The 19,660-nt window shown below is 33.5% G+C and overlaps 2 protein-coding genes across 8 annotated transcripts in view; one reads left to right on the forward strand and one right to left on the reverse strand.

The window, feature by feature from the left end:
• IFT74 (intraflagellar transport 74) overlaps positions 1–19,660 on the reverse strand; it is a 122,447-nt gene that overhangs the window by 81,963 nt on the left and 20,824 nt on the right. For all 5 annotated transcript variants that reach the window (XR_015169484.1, XM_086414921.1, XM_086414920.1 and 2 more), the window contains 2 exons: positions 3,843–3,981; positions 2,381–2,443 (listed from right to left, as the gene is read on the reverse strand). Coding sequence is in view for 4 of the 5 variants with exons in the window: in XM_086414921.1 (XP_086271047.1) it covers positions 2,381–2,443; positions 3,843–3,981 (202 nt within the window). In the remaining variant the exon portion in view is untranslated. The remainder of the gene's footprint in view (positions 1–2,380; positions 2,444–3,842; positions 3,982–19,660) is intronic.
• LRRC19 (leucine rich repeat containing 19) lies at positions 6,775–18,680 on the forward strand. 3 transcript variants are annotated; one of them, XM_086414922.1, is made up of 5 exons: positions 6,775–6,861; positions 13,805–13,894; positions 14,873–15,386; positions 16,957–17,145; positions 17,651–18,680. In XM_086414922.1, the coding sequence occupies exons 2-5, from the start codon at positions 13,814–13,816 to the stop codon at positions 17,977–17,979; spliced, it is 1,113 nt and encodes a 370-aa protein (XP_086271048.1). In that variant the 5' UTR covers positions 6,775–6,861; positions 13,805–13,813; the 3' UTR covers positions 17,980–18,680. The 3 variants fall into 3 exon arrangements, with proteins under 3 accessions (XP_086271048.1, XP_086271049.1, XP_086271050.1); XM_086414923.1 differs by lacking the exon at positions 6,775–6,861 and adding an exon at positions 7,473–7,581; XM_086414924.1 differs by lacking the exon at positions 6,775–6,861 and adding an exon at positions 9,841–9,945.

Genomic DNA, 19,660 nt, shown 5'->3' on the forward strand with positions numbered 1-19,660 from the left:
CAAATTTCAACAATTCAAAGCCACAATTACTTTTGTACCAACAATATATTAGCTTCAGGTGAAAAGTCATGATAATAAAACATCAACAGAAAAAAATGCAGACATTTTGAGATATCCCTCTTCACAGTATCTTCCCCTTCCATTTTACTTAACCACTTATAGACATGTTCAAATTTCATCTTGATAAAACCATTCCTGAAGACTCAAGCTCATGTTGATCCTTCACCTGATTTTTTTCACACACCTGTGAACTGAATCAATAATACTTAGCACAGTAGTGAGCATACAGCAGATATTAAATATTTGTTGACTGATATTTGACATAATGTTGTTTTAAAGAACAAGTCCACCCTCCTACCAAAAAATTCACAAAGGAATCCAGCTAAGGTTAAACAGAGTTGGGATTTACCTTTTCTTCATTTGAGAATATTGTAACATTTCTTTACATTTCATGTAGTTTTAGGCATATATGTACTAATGCCAAAAAGAGTGACATAAAAAATTTATTTCAAAAAAGAAATACAAGGAATCCAGATCAGAAAGAAGTAAAGCTCTCCCTTTTTGCAGATGACATTATACTATACATAGAAAACCCTAAAGATACTATCAGAAAATTACTAGAGCTAACCAGTGAATTTAGCAAAGTCACAGGATACAAAATCAATACACAGAAATCACTTGCATTCCTGTATACTAACAATGAAAAATCAGAAATAAAAATTAAGGAATTCATTACTGCAACAAAAACATATAAAATATCTAGGAATAAACCTATATAACTGTATATAGAAAATTATAAGACACTGGTGAAAGAAATCAAAGACAACATAAACAGGTGGAGAGATATTCCATGTTCCTGGGTAGGAAGAATCAATATTGTGAAAATGACTATACTACCAAATGCAGTCTACAGATTCAATGCAATCCCTATCAAATTACCAATGGCATCTTTACAGAACTAGAACAAAAAATTTCACATTTCATATGGAAACACAACCCCAAATGGCCAAAGCAGTCTTGAGAAAGAAGAATGGAGCTGGAGGAATCAACCTTCCTGACTTCAGATTATACTACAAACCTACAGTCATCAAGACAGTATGATACTGGCACAAAAACAGAAACATAGACCAATGGAACAAGAGAGCCCAGAAATAAACCCATGCACTTATGGATACCTTATTTTTGACAAAGGAGGCAAACGATGGATTGATAATGCATGCTATTAATGAATATATGGGGAAATGCACACTTTCATACATTGGGATTAGGAGTATAAAATGAAACAAGCTTTTCGGAAGGCAATTTGGCAATGTCACAACATTTTAGAAGTTTGTAACTTTTTACCCAATGTGGGAAATTTATCTTAAGATACACTCATAGTAACTCAGCAAAAATGTATATTTTTACTACAACATTGTTTCATAATCTTAAAAAAAACTATGAAAAGCCTAGTCATCTACAAGGCTGTGCTATATATAATCATGCAATGTAGTATAGTGCAGTAATTTCAAATAATGAGGGAGATATCTTAAGAGTTGACATGAACAGACATTTGAGAGAGAACGTTATATTAAAAAAAAACAAAAGCTGCAGACAGTATATCCACTGTACATTCGACTTGAGGTTTTTGTCAACAGTAAAACAAAGATAGGATTAGAGGACTGTTGTGAAGGTAAAATAACAATGCTGGTGACACATATGAAGAGCTCAAAAAAGCACATAATAAGCACTCAGCAAATGTAAGAGCAACTGTCTAGAAAGAGAGAAAAGAAACAGGGATCTTTACATTCATCTTATTTAATATTTTATAACAAATATGTTTTGTGAATTTTAAAATGCTTTTCGCTCAGTCGTGTCTGACTCTTTGCGACCCCATGGACTGTAGCCTACCAGGCTCCTCCATCCATGGGATTCTCCAGGCAAGAGTACTGGAGTAGGTTGCCATTTCCTTCTCCGGGGGAATCTTCCCGACCCAGGGATCGAACCCAGGTCTCCTGCATTCCAGGCAGACGCTTTAACCTCTGAGCCACCAGGGAAGCCCTCAAAATGCTTTACATAAATAATAAAGCAAATGCGAGCTTTTACATCTTTAACGAACTGACCTCCCCTTTTTCATTTGTTTTTAGTCTCTTGTTCACATGTTTTAAAATTACCATTAGATTTTGTGTGCCTCAGCAGGCACCCTGATTTTTGTACAGGTAGGTACTCAATAACTGAATCTGCCATGATGTGCCAAGTCGCTTCAGTCACGTCCCGACTTTTTGAGACCCTTTGGACTGCAGCCTGCCAGCCTCCTCTGTCCATGGGTTCTCCAGGCAAAAACACTGGAGTGGGCTTCCATGCCCACTGAATCTATTTTTTTACTATTTTTTATACTTACAGATTCCAAGCTCTCTTTTTTCATATTCAGTGAATCTAGCTGTTGCTGAAGTGTATCTAATTCCTAAGAAGAAGGGAAAAAAGCAAATATATATGCAAATTACATAAGAATAATTTATTTATCAACATTTCAAATATATGTGTTGAAGTAACTTTTGTAAACATTTTCAACCCATATCTTATAATTTGACTAGAATTTATTAACATTATTTCTATTTTGCCAATTTATTTCATCATTATTAAAAATCTTACCATGATCTACCTTTTAAATACTTCATGAATTGTTAAAAGGGAGCCAGAACTTTTCAGTGAATCATCACTGTGTTTGGAGAATATCAAATATCAGAAGACTTTAAATTAATGATGTTACTGTTTAAAGCTATAATTTTTATTTGACTTTTTAACCATGTTTCCATATTTTTTGACCATTTTCTCTTCAGGCTAAGACCTATAGCAATTTACATAACACACTCTTAGGGATAAGACCCTTCAACTGTTTACCATTGACTCTTGAACATAACAGGTTTGAACTGCATGGGTGCAATGACATACAGATTTTTTTTCAAGAAATATGTACTACTCAGTCCAAAGGTGGTTGAATCTGTGGATGCGAAACCTCAGACACTGAGGGCAAACTGTAAGTTATACACAGGTTTTAAACTGCACAGGGGTTGCTGTTCCTAACATACAAGTTGTTCAAGGGCCAACTAGACCCATTCAAAAACCCCTGTGCAATATTAGCTATATTTTGATAGTATTTCAGCATTTTTATAACACTCTTTCATCAATGTTTTATCATGTTTCATAAATTGTTTCTGAAATAAAAAATTATATTAAATTGTCAATAAAGAATTATCTGAGAAACTAAAACTACATTCATTGATATTTGTGGGGACTAATTCTCTTTTAATTGCTTGCTTAAAGAAAATCTGCGCATGAAAGGGCAATAATACCTTGCAAACCTGAGTCACCATTATGACTGAATGCTGAGAGCAGTCTCAATAACCCCTCAGCAGTCATTCAAATTGCTTACCATATTAGGGGACAACAGCTGTTCAAACTGAGGACACAGCAAGTAAAAGGTGTTTATTAGGAAGAAAGAAAAGGAAAGAAAGTAAATATCCATATGGCTCTGTTGTATATGGCCTTTTAATGTTTTCATTAAAAGCTCATTAAAAAACAAGCACTTCATGTATTGATATCTTTATGACCTGCAAAAATGAATGATGCACAGAACTGAATAATATAGTAAAAGTTACGTCACTGTACAACATAAGAAAAAAAAGTTTTCTAGATGAGTTTTTTCAAAATTTAAAGGTTTGTATGAATCATCTTGTTAAAATGAAGACTCTGATCAGTAGGTCTAGTCAAGCTCTCAGGGGATGCCAATCCTGCCCACTTTCAGAACATATTTTTAGTAGTAAGATTGCTGTAGTCCAGCATAGAGTAGTAGCTAGTATTACCTGTAATAATTTCTCATTTGTGGTTTTCATTTCTATATACTTGACTTGTTTTTCAGGAGACATATTTTTGATAATACCCTCTGCTGCTTGTTTTTCCTGTTCAATTTCTTCTTCTACACTTCTAATTTGTTTTTCCTTCCTGAAATCAAAAGTATGCAATATTCCTCTTACTATAATGAAGAGAAAATCAATTAACTTTACTCAGTCTCAAGTACATAGGATACTTATAAGTTATTCAACCGCAGTTTGTGATAACTCCTTATGCTGGTGTTCAGTTGCATAGTTGTGTCTGACTCTTTTGCAATGCCATGGACTGCAGCCTGACAGACTCCTCTGTCCAAGGGATTTCCCAGACAAGAATACCAGGATTGCCATTTTCTTCCTCAGGGGATCTTCTCAACCCAAGGATTGAACCCGTCTCCCCTGTACTACAGGCAGACTCTTTATCACTGAGCTACCTGAACACAGAAATTTGCCCCATCAACACAGACTTTTTTAGCATCCATCTCTTCTCATCCCCAAATCCTTCTATTTTCTTATTCTCCACTTTACTTTCTTGTAAGAAAATACAAAGTTTATCACAGAAAATCCTTAAAGTCTTATATAGATCAGAATGCATTTGTACTTCTTATCATATCCTCAAGATTAACAAGAAAGTTAAATTTTAAAACAGTGGTTTTCAAGTATCTTTTTGCTATAGAATTCTTTGATATCTTGGAAATCTTGTACGGTTTACCAAATCATTTAAAGTAACACAGCTCTGATTACACTGCAGAGTAAGAAAATCAACAGTCCAATCTGATTTTAAAGTTCATAGCTTTAAATTAATATATTTTCTTTAACTTCTTTACTGCTTTAATTAAAATTGATATTTCTAAATTATCAACTGTTCTTTAGCACTGTAAAATAATTAGCTAATTTCCTTGAGAATATAATAGGAACATTACAAGTCTAATTATATAAGTAGTACCCACTCCAGTGTTCTTGCCTGGAGAATCCCAGGGACAGGGAGTCTGGTGGGCTGCCGTCTCAGGGGTCGCACAGAGTCGGACACGACTGAAGCGACTCAGCAGCAGCAGCAGCAGTATGATATTAATTACAAACAATAACCATCTTTATCAAATAATCACAAAAAGTACCAGTGATGTGCACTTACTACCTATGCAAGATCAATTATACAAAGGGTAGAGAAAAATTCTGAAAAAAATAGAGGTAGGATGATAGTTATCATCTAAATACTTCAAGATTACATATAAAAAGAAATTTTGAATTTGAATCTTGAATCTTGCTTGAAAATTAAATTCTGTTTCAATATCACAAATTTCTACTTTAAGTTTAAAATATAATTATTCTATTCAATCTCTTTCAAATACAGATACCAACTTTAACAGTTTTCACAATCACTAGGTAAGTCTCACAGATCCAAATATCTATCCTCCACACACTTTACACTCTCATACCCTACTACCATAATAAAATAATCTAAACTCTGAAATTTTCCTATAGACAGAATCTCATAATAACCAAATAAAAGATAAATATAACGAAACAGACAACCTGCAATTTCTATTTATTTTTTTTTCTATTTTCAAAAGAAAAGAACAAACCAAATGATGACATCTCTTTTTAAAACTGTTTAAAATGGTTACAAATTAGAAATTATATCATTAATAAATCAAAGGCCCATAAAGGGCTTAGACGTTTGGGTACTGATAGATTCCCAGAGATTTTATGCCAATTGGGACAATTTAATTTTCATAAGAAGGTTACCAATCAGCAATTTTCTATTTTTCTACTGTAATAGGCTATTTTCTTTTAAAGTGTACCTAACTTTTTAACATTAAAAAACTGTACAGGAATATAAGAACTACTAAGTACTTTTGCAGCTCAAAAAGGTTATGAATTTAAGCAAAGGGTTGAATCAGAATTGTTATTTTTCCCAAAGTATTGCTCCATAAATATGGAAAATGTGGCAAACCATATTCAGAGAGTTGTTTTCTTGGAAACTCTATGTGCTTCAGATAAAAGGAATCAAAAGTTAACTGGTATTAAATGAAGTTCCCAAAACAGTAACAGATGAAGAAAATTAAACCCACCAAGGAATTTCTATTTATTTTTGTCTCGTTGTTAAACAGAAGTAAAGTCTTCACTTTGAACCTCAATTACTATAGCATAATAAATGTGTCTGCTGCTGCTACAATTTACATGGTTATATGCACTCATAGATATTTCAAACATAAAACAACATCTACTTCAATCTCTTTGTTTCACACATTAGGGATACTGAGTTAAATCTGTTAGAACTAACTCATTCTGAACCCCATGATTATTTATTACCAACAATGAATTTTAACTATGTTTTTACCTGATCTATCTACTACAATTAGATGTAAAATGGAAAAGTATTCCATTTTACACAGAAGTTACACAAGGAAGCACAAGGAAGGTAACTGATTCTTTGAGGGCCACACGATGGCCAAGGGGCGGGTCTTCTGATGCTTTGAGCAGTCTGCTCCTGTTATAACTTGGCAGTAAAACCACCAATGATGGTGTTATAAAATGAGTAAACAACAAAGGTGAAACTCACCGGAATACAAAACTTAGTGGGATCTTTTCAACTTGAGTCTTTCAAAATATAAAATACCTTTAGGACTAACATTTAAATCACTTTAGCAATGCATCTTTCAAATTATGCATTTTTAATATTACATACTTTAACGGACAAGGTAAATTTGTTAATATTTAAATTTCTTAAGAGAAATTAAGAAACACAAAGATTAAGCTAAAGCCACCTTACTTGTTATACTAAAAAAGTCAAAGATGACTTTAAGAAATTATTCTTCGAGTCAATCTTTTGCTAAGGAAGTCTAGTTTGTTTTTTTTTTCACCTGTTCAGTGAGTACAAAGGTTAAGACAAAGTGAAACAAATCACATGACATAGCTTTTTTTTTTAATGGTGTAGAAGAAAGACAGCAGATTCCTTACACACCAGTCCCAGAGACAAAAGAAAAAAGGAAAGGTAAGATCCTATATATTTATAGGTTTGGTGATTGTTGTTGAATTTTTTAAAATCATATTTACACTTAAGTCTATATAAAAATCTTTGTCTTTAATAAGTGATGAAAGAGCAGAAAATATAATTGTGTTTTCATGACAGCTATCTTAGAAATACAAACCTGGACATGGCCAAAACACCTTTTCCAAATAGAGTAATAACGTAAAGCAAAGTAATTTGGGGGGAGGAAGATTTCATTTAGCCAATCAAGCTTATAAGATCTTTTAATTTTGAAATATATTAATCACAGAGCAATCGGAAGTGACATTAACCTAAAAACAAATTTGTAACATGAAAAAAGACTGGATTATAGGTGATAATTGTTAAAACTGGGTGATGATTCTTTTCCTGAGAGGTTTTTTCCTTGAAATTTTCCATTATAAAACTTTTTAAATTTGAAAAAAATAAAAAGAAAGTTAGTTCTATGAAATTATAAGAGAAAAGTTCTTAATACCTTACTATAAATACATTGAACTCTGGTATAAATATCTAAAATATTTAATGGAAAAACTGTATTACAGTATACACACTTTATTTAACCAAGCCAAAATAACAGTGGTATCTTTTTATTTCACAGTATATAACAGCCATATAAGGTACATGACCAAAAACTCAGAAATTCACACCTGAAACTGTGCTAAGAAGAACATTGTTTCTTTCTCAATATCTACCATTTCCTTTTGTGTAAGTCTCTTTTCCTATAATTAGGGAATAGGCTATATAAAAGAATATTTAATCTTGTAAAACAATTTTTTAAAAACCTGATATTCCATTTGTTCTCTATTTTTTAATCACTTAACTCAAACCAAAATATCATTTCAAAATAAATTTCAAATTGAGAAAAAAATTTAAAGGGAGAAAAAGGCAATAATAACTGTTTCCTTTTAAATCAACTTTTTAAACAGGGTAAACTGACTCAAGAATAATTTCTGCTATCAGCTATTTATTTCATCAATTTGATTTCTTCAAGATAGCCACTGTGTCTGTTTAAGGATTTGTTGGCAAATGTTTCTGTCTAAGGATTTGTCTGTGTAGTGTTGTGACAGTCAACACCAACTCCCTTTATCAGTCTTTTCCCTCTCAAAAGATGTACAAATAAAAGAAAAGCCCCATGGCCCGTGTGGCTCAATCAATGCATTTCATAGCTTTAGACCTACTAATGCTTTAGATTTGTTGACTGTTTTCTTGAACAAAATCTACCTTAAGCTCTGAGTATATGTCTTTTCTAACTCTAAAATTTATCAAATATAAATTTAAAAAGATTCCTTTTCTTTTTTTTTTTTTTTTGTGTTTTATGGGATTTTTTATTACATAAAGAATTGCTTAAGCTTGTAAACAGACAAGATATGGGTAATTGAATACAGGACTCATGATGTTTAACCAGTGCTCACAACTTTGCAAAATATCACCTTGCTATGTGAATAACCCCCTGGAAAGGAGAACTTACGTAAATGGAGTTCAGTGTCAAATAAATTAAAATTCAGAGCCAAGTTAATCTGACACACTTAATAATATGCATCATTATAGTGGTGCTTGCAAATTAAGAGTAAATGAGAAATGGTTCACTTGGTGATTTTAATTAGCACCTTACAGTCTAATCAAAATGTCTAGGTTTGGCTCGGAAAGAGGTGAGATGAAACATGGTAAAAGATTCCTTTTCTAACCCTTATGATTTTATCCACTTTAGCATGATAGTATAAAGTAGCTGATAAACATAATAAATACATGACAATCCTCAGTCTCCATTTCCACAGTCTCACAATCCTACCTGACCTCCATTACCTCTTCTAGCTGCTTCTATTTCATGTCAACCCTTTTCTTTATAGATTATCTGCTTCCTTTATTCATCATTATCCTATTTATCTCTTAAAAAAAAGAACCCGGAACTTCTCCCTTACCTCTATATTACTCACATGGGCATCCTACAAAAACATCACTAAGAATTTCACTACACCATTGAGAAATACCAAAACAACCATTGGAGGTTGCACACTTACTCCAAGAGATCGCTAAACATGGGCACTTAACCTTTTATACATGATTCAGGAATCCCCTTTTGTGGGCAGTGGTCTGGCATAAGTGATAGCTTGAAATCATTTCTGGCTCTAAAAGGGATGCTATTATGATCTACATTCAAATTGCAAAATCTAGGAGAACAGTGGCTTTCCCTTACAATTTTAACTTAGCCGTGGAAAGAAAGAAATTGGAAAGGGAATAAACATAAACAGATCATCAAACTGAAGGCAATGAGGAAGTTAATTAGAATAGACCAGTATTGACATAACAATAAATTCCTCATTGCTAACACGGCAACACACTTTAGTAACTTGAAATGAATCTTGTTAACTGAGTAGTTTCTTACTCCCTGTTCTGAAGGAATAAACTGCCCTAAAAAATCATAAGCAACTAATTATAGTAAGTGCTATAAGAAGGTTCAAAAGACTAAATTTTTAAAAATCACTAAGGATGATAATAACATAACATATTCATATCCTTTCAAACAGCTCATTTGCAGCAGTTTCTTTTTCAAATTAACTAATAGATAATTTTAAAATTAATTTTTATTGGCGTATAGTTGCTTTATGCAGCAGCTTCTAACACTGATTTTAAGAAAACAGATAAAAATAAGAAACATTAAGGTCATGAATAAAATGACTAAATGGAAAGTATTTAGTGAGAAGAATTACTGAAATAAATGACAATTTCTAGTTAGGGCATGTTGAATGTACCCACTAACATTAACTCCTGTTCAAAAACCTAATAAAATGAAAATAAAAGGTAATATGAAGTACAGAAACTTATAATGACAAAATGAATAGAAGAGGAAACAGAAATAAAATCTAGAAACTAGAAAGCTAAAAGTTAAGTGGAAACCAACTAGGAAACCAAAATTTTCTGAAGCCAGCAGCGGGGAAAGCTGAGAAGCTACTTGTTTTATACTGCAGAACCCCTAGACGGCTCAGAGATTGGCAGCACCAGGTATTCTGGAAGTAGAAAAGGAGAGGCTGAAACAGCTCAAAGTCTTTCTCCCGGACACTGCCCAGTCAGGTAAAGTTCCCCTCCTACCTAAGCAGAAAAATGAGGTGTTTTTTTTTTTACTCTGTGGAGAATAAAACTAATGGAATCTGGGCACAAGTGACTGCAGGGATATTATGTCAAAAGCGGGGAAAATAACATTAAATACTAATTACTGAGCTAAACCCAACTTTTTCACCAGTCACCTCTCAGAATGCTGGCCACTTTGTGTCACCTTTTCAGGCAGTAGATCAGAAAAGTCATTTTGAAGAATCTAAGCAGCCCAAAAGGAACAATCTAAAGATAATGACGTTAGGGATTCCCCAAGAAAAAGCCTATTAAGGTCACTGTATAGTAAAGTCTAAAGTTGTGTAAGAGCTGGGAATTCTCCAGGGGGCACAGTGTTCAATCCCTGGTCAGGGGGCCAAAGAACCAAAACATAAAACAGGAGCAATACTGTAACAAATCCAATAAGACTTTTAAAATGGTCCATACATCAAGAAAATATTAAAAAAAAAAAAAAAAGAACCACACAAATGCAGTTTCCAATCAGTTTTTTCATTTTCCATTCATATACGTAAGTCCTAAACCAAGTATTAGGCAGAGGAACCAGAGATCAAATTGCCAACATCCACTGGATCATAGAAAAAGCAAGAGAGTTCCACAGAAACCTCTATTTCTGCTTTATTGACTATGCCAAAGCCTTTGACTGTGTGGATCACAATAAATTGTGGAAAATTCTGAAAGAGATGGGAATACCAGACTACCTGACCTGCCTCTTGAGAAACCTATATGCAGGTCAGGAAGCAACAGTTAGAACTGGACATGGAACAACAGACTGGTTCCAAATAGGAAAAGGAGTACATCAAGGCTGTATATTGTCACCTGCTTATTGAAGTTATATGCAGAGTACATCATGAGAAACGCTGGGCTGGAAGAAGCACAAGCTGGAATCAAGATTGCCAGGAGAAATATCAATAACCTCAGATATGAAGATGACATCACCCTTATGGCAGAAAGTGAAGAGGAACTAAAAAGCTTCTTGATGAAAGTGAAAGAGGAAAGTGGAAAAGTTGGCTTAAAGCTCAACATTCAGAAAACGAAGATCATGGCATCCGGTCCCACCACTTCATGGGAAATAGATGGGGAAACAGTGTCAGACTTTATTTTTCTGGGCTCCAAAATCACTGCAGATGGTGACTGCAGCCATGAAATTCAAAGACGCTTACTCCTTGGAAGGAAAGTTATGACCAACCTAGATAGCATATTCAAAAGCAGAGACATTACTTTGCTAACAAAGGTCCGTCTAGTCAAGGCTATGGTTTTTCCAGTGGTCGTGTATGGATGTGAAAGTTGGACTGTGAAGAAAGCTGAGTGCCGAAGAATTGATGCTTTTGAATTGTGATGTTGGAGAAGACTCTTGAGAGTCCCTTGGACTGTAAGGAGATCCAGCCAGTTCATCCTAAAGGAGATCAGTCCTGGGTGTTCTTTGAAAGGACTGATGCTAAAGCTGAAACTCCAATACTTTGGCCACCTCATGAGAAGAGTTGACTCATTGGAAAAGACTGATGCTGGGAGGGATCAGGGGCAGGAGGAAAAGGGGATGACAGAGGATGAGATGGCTGGATGGCATCACCGACTTGATGGACGTGAGTCTGTGTGAACTCTGGGAGTTGGTGATGGACAGGGAGGCCTGGCATGCTGCAATTCATGGGTCACAAAGAGTCAGACACGACTGAGTTACTGAACTGAACTGAAACCAAATATTAACAGATATGGGAAGTTTAAAAGAAATCCTCTAATATAAAGGATACTTATTAAAAGAAACTGGAAAACGTGACCTGAAGACACAAAGGCTTTTCAAGGGAAAAAAAAAACAAACAAACAAGGGATACAACAAGAAGAAATAAGAAAATATATTCATATGCCAGAATACTACAAAAGAAATTTTCAGAGAATTAAAAATAGCTCTGAGAATTAAGAAGATAACAGGAAAAAGTAAACTTTAATAGAAGAGTTTGAAGATAAAGTTTCAGAAAGCAGAGCAAAAACACACAGAGATGAAATGCAGACAAGTACACATAAAAGATTAGAAAATCATACAAGGAGATCCAATTCCTTTTAGAATTAAAGGAGTTCTAGAAAGGGAGGTAAAATTATCAATATCATCAATGAAATAATTCAGAAAGATTCCCACTGTTTTCCGATTGAAACCACCCACCAAGTACCTATTACATAGACTTTCACAAAATAGACTCTCACAAAGGATCATGAAATTTCAGAATAGCCACATTAACGCTATATTGTACAGCACAGAGAATACAGCCAATATTTTAATAATAACTATCAATGCAGTATAGTCTTTAAAAATTCTGAATCACTATACAATATACCTCTAACTTCTATAATATTGTTTAGCAACATACTTCAGAAAAAAAGCTTTGGGGTTAAGAACTGGCAAGTTACGTAAAAGGATAAAGAATTAGAATGGCATAGCATCTCATTTCTTAACAGTAAGACAGTCATGGTTGGTTGAATCCACAGAAGTAAAACCTGTGAATACAAAATCAGGCCCTTTGTAATGTATATTCATTACATTACACCATTTTATATAAGGAACTCGAACATCTACAGATTTGGTATCTGCAGGGGCTTCTAGAAACCAATCCCCTGCAGATACCAAGGGATGACTGTACTAGAAATCCGAAGACAACGGGGCAATGCCATCAACCATTTGAGGGAAAATCATTTCCTACTTAGAATTCTAAGAAATCCTACTTAAAATTTCTAGCCAAAATATCTTTCAAGGTCTAAAAAGTATTTCCTCTTAAGGACCTTTTCAGGAAGGAAACTCCATGGGAAAAAGGCAGTAATCCAAAACAAGGCATTCTAGAAAACAGGAATCCAGTAACAAGGGCAAAAGAGAATCTCTACAATGAGGATGGAAGGAGAGTGGAGGTCAATAATTCCATAGAGAGCCTAATGATCAGCTTATCCATATCAGAGCATGGCAGCAGGATCTAGGAGAGACTTTTTCAAGCAAATGAAATAGATTAAAATATCTAATATACGTAAACTATTGAGAGATTTGCTAAGAGTGTTTGTGTATAAATTAAAGGGTGAAAAAACCCTAAGCACAGGAAAAGAAAACAAACACAAGTAACTAGATAAAAAAGTATGCAGGAACAGAATAATAATCCTGTTAACAGGGCTCAGTCTTTGACAGTTTTATACATTCTTGAAGTATAAACTGAGTTACATAAACTGCTGCTGCTGCTGCTAAGTCGCTTCCGTCATCCAACCAAAATGACAATTGACTATGTTTGGACAGTGAAGAGACACTGGATATATATTTGATGCATTGAAGATAAGGAAAGTGAAGAGACAGTAGATATATATTTGATGCACTGAAGATGAAAGTAGTGAGCTATTGGAAAGCAAGCTGAGGACTCTCATCTTCCAAAATGTTAAGTCAAAGGATAATATCAATAGATAATGCCTAAAGTCGAAAAGTGAAGAAGTAGCAATATGAGTATATATTTAAAGATGTATTAATATATACATACATAAGTATATATATCCTTCTAGACTTTCTTTTGTGCATATATATATAAAAATTTTAAAATGCACAACCACCTCAATTGTTTTAAAGTTCCTTTCAATAGATCTAGGAACTAAAAAGATATCCTGAAAATTACTCTTTCATTCTCCCCAGGAGCATTTCAGTTTCTAAGATCAGAGTGCAGGGAGGGTGAAGGGATCTTTCCTTGTTTCCTATTTTACATATTTTAAGAAAAAAAGACTTAAAAGGAGTAAAAAGGAAATCAAAATGTCCTCAAAAGACTAATGTTCTAGTCTCCTAACAAGATGTAAACACTCTCTTTTCTATCAGGTTAGCAGTATGAAAACCATGAGCATCACAATCTTGTTTTGGCTGCTCTCCATGCTATTATTATCAGACAAAAGCCAGACTTCTAAAACAGTAAGTTTTTACAATTAAAGCAGTGAAAATATTTTCAAAGGTATATTTTGGGTAAATTTAAACAGTAAAATATTGAAGGCAATATAACCAAAAAAAATCAAACTATCAAAATGAACTCTTTAGTTAGTAGGGTATATTCAAAACATGTGATCTCTGAGCCAGATTGTAAGTGGACAAAAGCAGTCTTCTTTTTATAAAAAACTAAGTTCTTTAAAAGCAAGAAATACATAAAATTTCACTATAAGATCAGAGATTAGTTAAGACATAAAAACACTTTAAAATGTAGAAAACTTTTGTAAAAAACATATTTATGAGGGAAATTATTGTTGTTACATTATGATTATGATTATTACTATTAGGGGACATTTCAACTGCAAAAACAGTTGAAACAAGAACTATTTCTTTGGATCTATATCCACATAGGCGACACACTTCTTGTCGGCTGACTTTAACACATGGCTCAATTTCTATTACAAGATATTTTCCTTTAAAACACCAAAGTTTGAGCTGTTAACCCTATAGAGTTAGATACCAAATGTTGTTTTTTAATTATTTAATAATCTTAGATATAATGTTGGTAGCTCTGATTTTTTAAAATTACATATTTTTACATTATTTTCTCATTATAAACATCCATCTTGCATACTAAAATACTAAATAAATTAACAGAATTATTTACCATTTATTTCCACATATATAAATGGTAATATATCAATATTCTTTCAATAATAATTATTTACTAACTGTTGGAAGATACCTGTATGACTTCAAAATTTCCTTAATCTTCAACACTCCATCCCAATTTTAAAAAGGAGTATTTGCTTTACCTTTTTACATATTTTAACATCAAAGGATTAGATAGTAAACTTTTTTCCTAAAAGAATTTCCTTCCTATGTCTAAATGCCTAGATATGAAAATTTGGGAAATTTTGTCAATATTTTTCCTTATTAATGCATTTCAAATTTTCTCTTTTTTAGGAAGTCAAATGTAATTCTACTGCAAAGAATTATTCTTTGATTCCAGCAAATATCAGTAAAAATGTTACTATACTTGACCTCAGTTATAATCAAATTACTCTAAATATTACAGACACAAGAGTTCTACAGACATATTTTTTACTCAGTGAGCTCTATTTGGTTGAGAACAAAGTCACTAACCTATTTAATAATAGTTTCAGTAATCTGTCCAATCTAGAAATTTTAAATATCTGTAGAAATTCCATCCACACAATTCAACAGAGTGCCTTTACAGGATTACATAAACTGAAAAAGTTGTATCTCTGCCAAAACAAAATAGTTCAACTGAATCCTAAAACATTTTTGCCTCTTAAAAACCTGATACTATTGAATTTGCACGGCAATTTGATAAGCTATTTTGATGTACCACAACTGTTTCATCTGGAATTCATAATTTTGTATGGAAATCCATGGAACTGTTCCTGTAGTCTACTGAATTTGCAAAACTGGTTGAAGACATCGAATGTGACACTAGGTAAGCATTTATAATTTAAATTAGTCAAAACCAAAATGATTGATTTTGGCTTGTGCCACCCTAGAAGTGTTTCTCATTTCATGTCTTAAAGCAAAGGAAACTATTCCTGTTTAATGGAAACAGGAGAAAACACTGAAAAGTAGTTGCTGAATACAAGCTCTCCCTCTGCCTCTCGAGAAAAAAAGAAATAAGAGAAGAAGCTTGAATGTTCTACATATGTAAGATGAAACTGTCACTCTGTATACTGTTTGCACTTTCAACACATAAGACTTATTTTCTTTTACTGTTTTTTAAAAATTTATTTTTAATTGGAGGATAATTGCTTTACAATATTGTGTTGGCTTCTGCCATACAACAGGGTGAATCATCCACAAATACACATACGTCCCCTCCCTCCTGAACCTCCCCCTACCCCCATTCCATTCCACCCCTCTAGGCTGTCACAGAGCACCAGGTTGAGCTCCCTGTGCCCATACAGCAGCTTCCCACTGGCTATCTATTTTACACATGGTGGTGAATATATGTCAGTGCCACTCTCTCGATTTGTCCCACACTCTCCTTCCCCTGCTATGTCTAAAGTCTGTTCTCTATGTCTACGTCTCTATTCCTACCCTGAAAATACCATTTTTCTACATTCTGTATATATGCGTTAATATGCGAAATTTATTTTCCTCTTTCTGACTTACTTCACTCTGTATAATAAGCTCTAGGTTCATCCACCTCACTAGAACTGACTCAAATGCATTCCTTTTTATGGCTGAGTAATATTCCATTATATATATCTATATATCTATATATATATAGATATATATCTCACAATTTCTTTATCCATTCATCTGCCAATGGACATCTAGGTTGTTTCCATGTCCTAACTATTGTCATTTTTAAAAGTACTTCTTTTCTAAGGATATCCTGTCAGAGAGTAGGTGGAAGTAGGTACCCTATTTTCTAAACTATATACCATGGTCCAGATGTTTACCACAATCTAAATCATAACATCTTTACTAACACAGACAAACTGAACAATACACAAGAACTAAACTTAAACTGTATTTATAAAATAACTTAATAAACAGAAATAGGCATCTTTCTTCATTTTGTTGTTGCTGCTGCTGCCGCTGCTGCTAAGTCACTTCAGTCATGTCCAACTCTGTGTGACCCCATAGACGGCAGCCCACCAGGCTCCCCCGTCCCTGGAATTCTCTAGGCAAGAACACTGGAGTGGGTTGCCATTTCCTTCTACAATGTATGAAAGTGAAAAATGAAAGTGAAAAGTGAAAGTGAAGTCGCTCAGTTGTCTGACTCTTCGGGACCCGATGGACTGCAGCCTACCAGGCTCCTCTGTCCATGGGATTTTCCAGGCAAGAGTACTGAAGTGGGTGGCCATTGCCTTCTCCACATTTTGTTGCTAGACAAATATAATTAGCTTCTTTCTTACACCTTTAATCACAGATAGATATGTCAAAAAAGTTCCAGATAAAAAATTATAAGATGTTGTTAACCATAATAATTTATTAACCATAATAATCTTATTTTCCATAATAAATCTTATTTTTTTCTATTTTACTAGAAAATGAGAGCATCACCATGTGTAGCTATCCAGATATCCTGAAGTGCTACAATATCAAAACAGTACCTTACAAGGCTGAATGCTACTCAAAATTTCCTTCATCTATAACTGAAGACCTTCACATTCCTTTTCAGTCCATTAGCAATTCAACATTTAATAACTCTCTGAACAACTTGACAAGAAATTCAGGTAATTTGTTTTGAATATTAATATTGCTGAGGATAGCATACTAAATAAACTGAGATAGTTCTCATTTTTCTGCATTTTAAATTTCTTGAAACAGTGTAAAAGAACAATTCCTCCACTCAAGAAATGATTAACAAAATATTGGGTTTCTTAAGTAGGCTCTGCTAGTTATTAGTCAAATGCCATTATGCAAATTATTTTACTTCTCTGAGCCTTGGTATTAACTAGTTAAGTCACAATACTTAACAGGTATAAATCAATAATGTTTCTGAGCGAATGGATAAACAATGCAAAGATAGGTAGTTATTTTGAAAAAAGGTATTCTTGCACCACAATATGAAATATCTTTATTTACTGCACTTTTAGTAACTTTTGCTTATAGATTATGGATATTTATTTCTAATACCAATATTGGGGAGTTATTAGGACATGTAATTATGATTATTTTATTTTTGTCAATTTAACAAAATTCCTCTCCTACCCTTTCTTTCTCGTTATTCCATTTAAGAACATGAATCTCATGGAAAAAGCTGGGCTTTTCTTGTCGGTGTTGTTGTCGCTGTAGTGATGACTTCACTACTCATTTCAATTGCTATCAAATGTCCAGTATGGTATAATTTTCTGCTTAGTTATAATCATCATCGTCTGGAAGAGCATGAAGCAGAAACCTATGAAGATAGTTTTACTGGAAATCCAAGTTCTCCTTCACAGATACCAGACACAAACTCTGAAGAAACTACAGTAATATTTGATCAACTACATTCATTTGTGGTAGATGATGATGGGTTTATTGAAGACAAATATATAGATACTCACGAATTACGTGAAGAAAATTAATTTCTTTCAATATTTGATTTTTAAAAAAATGTTACCAGCTCACTCACATTTTACGCATGGAAATTTTGATCAATGATATACTGAACTATGGCCAGTAGACCATCATATTAATTGCAACACATAAATATCATAAAATTACACTCTTCTCATTGGCTTTGTGCAAGTAGGTCCAAATACAGTAACTGCCACTCCTTGATACCTAACAGTTAAAATACTAGCATTACTATTCTCAGCAGTATATATGAGACCCAAAATAATAGTAGGAAACAAATCTACATTATTCTTTAATTAAAGTGAACAGATTTTCGTATTAGCCAGATATTTGATGTAACACCTATTAAAGTTTTACTGATTGGAATCAGTAAAGAAATAAAACTTTTGGAATTTTATCATGAGTTGAAGTGAAAAACAGAGATAGTTTAAACTGACAACACACTAAGATTGATTTTATGCCCATAGAATGAATTCATGAAATTGGAAAATGCTTTTTAAATCTTTTTAAATGCTTCCTGAATTGGCACAACAAATTTCTGAAAATTTAGCAGCAATTTAAAGCACAGGCATAACGTCAGGCACAATCTCTCGATTTCAGTTATGAAGAAAGACTGTCATCAAAATTAATGTCACAACTGAATAATATAGTAACTTCCAAAGTGGAAATTATCTATGCATCTTGTTTTAAAAAATACCTATTCTGCTCCTTTGGGGGACATTTTTATTCAAATGATTCTGTTCTGGAGCTAAGGAATCTTCAGTTAGCCTATGGTTAGTTCTTTGGGATGCTGTAGGCAGAGCCAGCCATGTTTCCAAACTTGTTTTCTAGAACATTAACTTCCGGAGAGACATTACAGGATTTACAGGATGGAGGATTAAAAGATACATGGTCAAAGTGAAAGTCGCTCAGTTGTGTCCAACCCTTTGCAACCCATGGACTATGCTGTCCAAGGAATTCTCCAGGCCAAAATACCGGACTGGGTAGATGTTCCTTCTCCAGGGGATCTTCCCAACCCAGGGATTGATCCCAGGTCTCCCGCATTGCAGGTGGAAACTATTATAGAATTACGAGAAAATACAGGGTTTAAACAAAGTCAAACAAGCTTCTTTACTATAGGACTTATGGTAAGAAAGGACTTTGCTACCCAAGACTTTACTAAGCTAAACTGCTTTCTACTCTTCAAGAGCATAATATTAAGAATTTGCCAAATTTCTTGACAACAAAACCTTTTCTTTGATGCATGGCTACTAACAGGTCATAGCACAATAATGGTCCAAAGAACACTGGCTTTGAAACTATTACAAGAAAAGTCTAAAGTGAATTATTTGCTAATTCTTTATCATCAATTGGCTATAATTATAATTTTAACAAGTTAATGTAAATAGTGGCACTAAAAACTGTAAAAAAAAATCCATCATTTTTACTTTTCATATGTGGAACAATTTAATATACACTATTTATCTATATATATTAGAAAAAAATTTCTAAAACACAAATATATTTACGGATTAAATAATATGGTGTTTTAGAGTTTCTTCATTATACAAGAGAACAGCATCCAGTGGTGTACATGGAGCAGGGCTGGATAAAAGTTGATGGAGATGGGTGCTTAGGAGTATGTTATTTTATTTTTGTGTATGTTCAAATTTCTCTGTAACGTAAAGTTTCTAAACTGTGTATAACTGA

This window comes from Bos grunniens, chromosome 8, assembly GCF_055505025.1.
Source record: "Bos grunniens cultivar Pamir isolate PY7600 chromosome 8, Bosgru_T2T1.0, whole genome shotgun sequence".
Taxonomy (NCBI): Eukaryota; Metazoa; Chordata; class Mammalia; order Artiodactyla; family Bovidae; genus Bos; species Bos grunniens.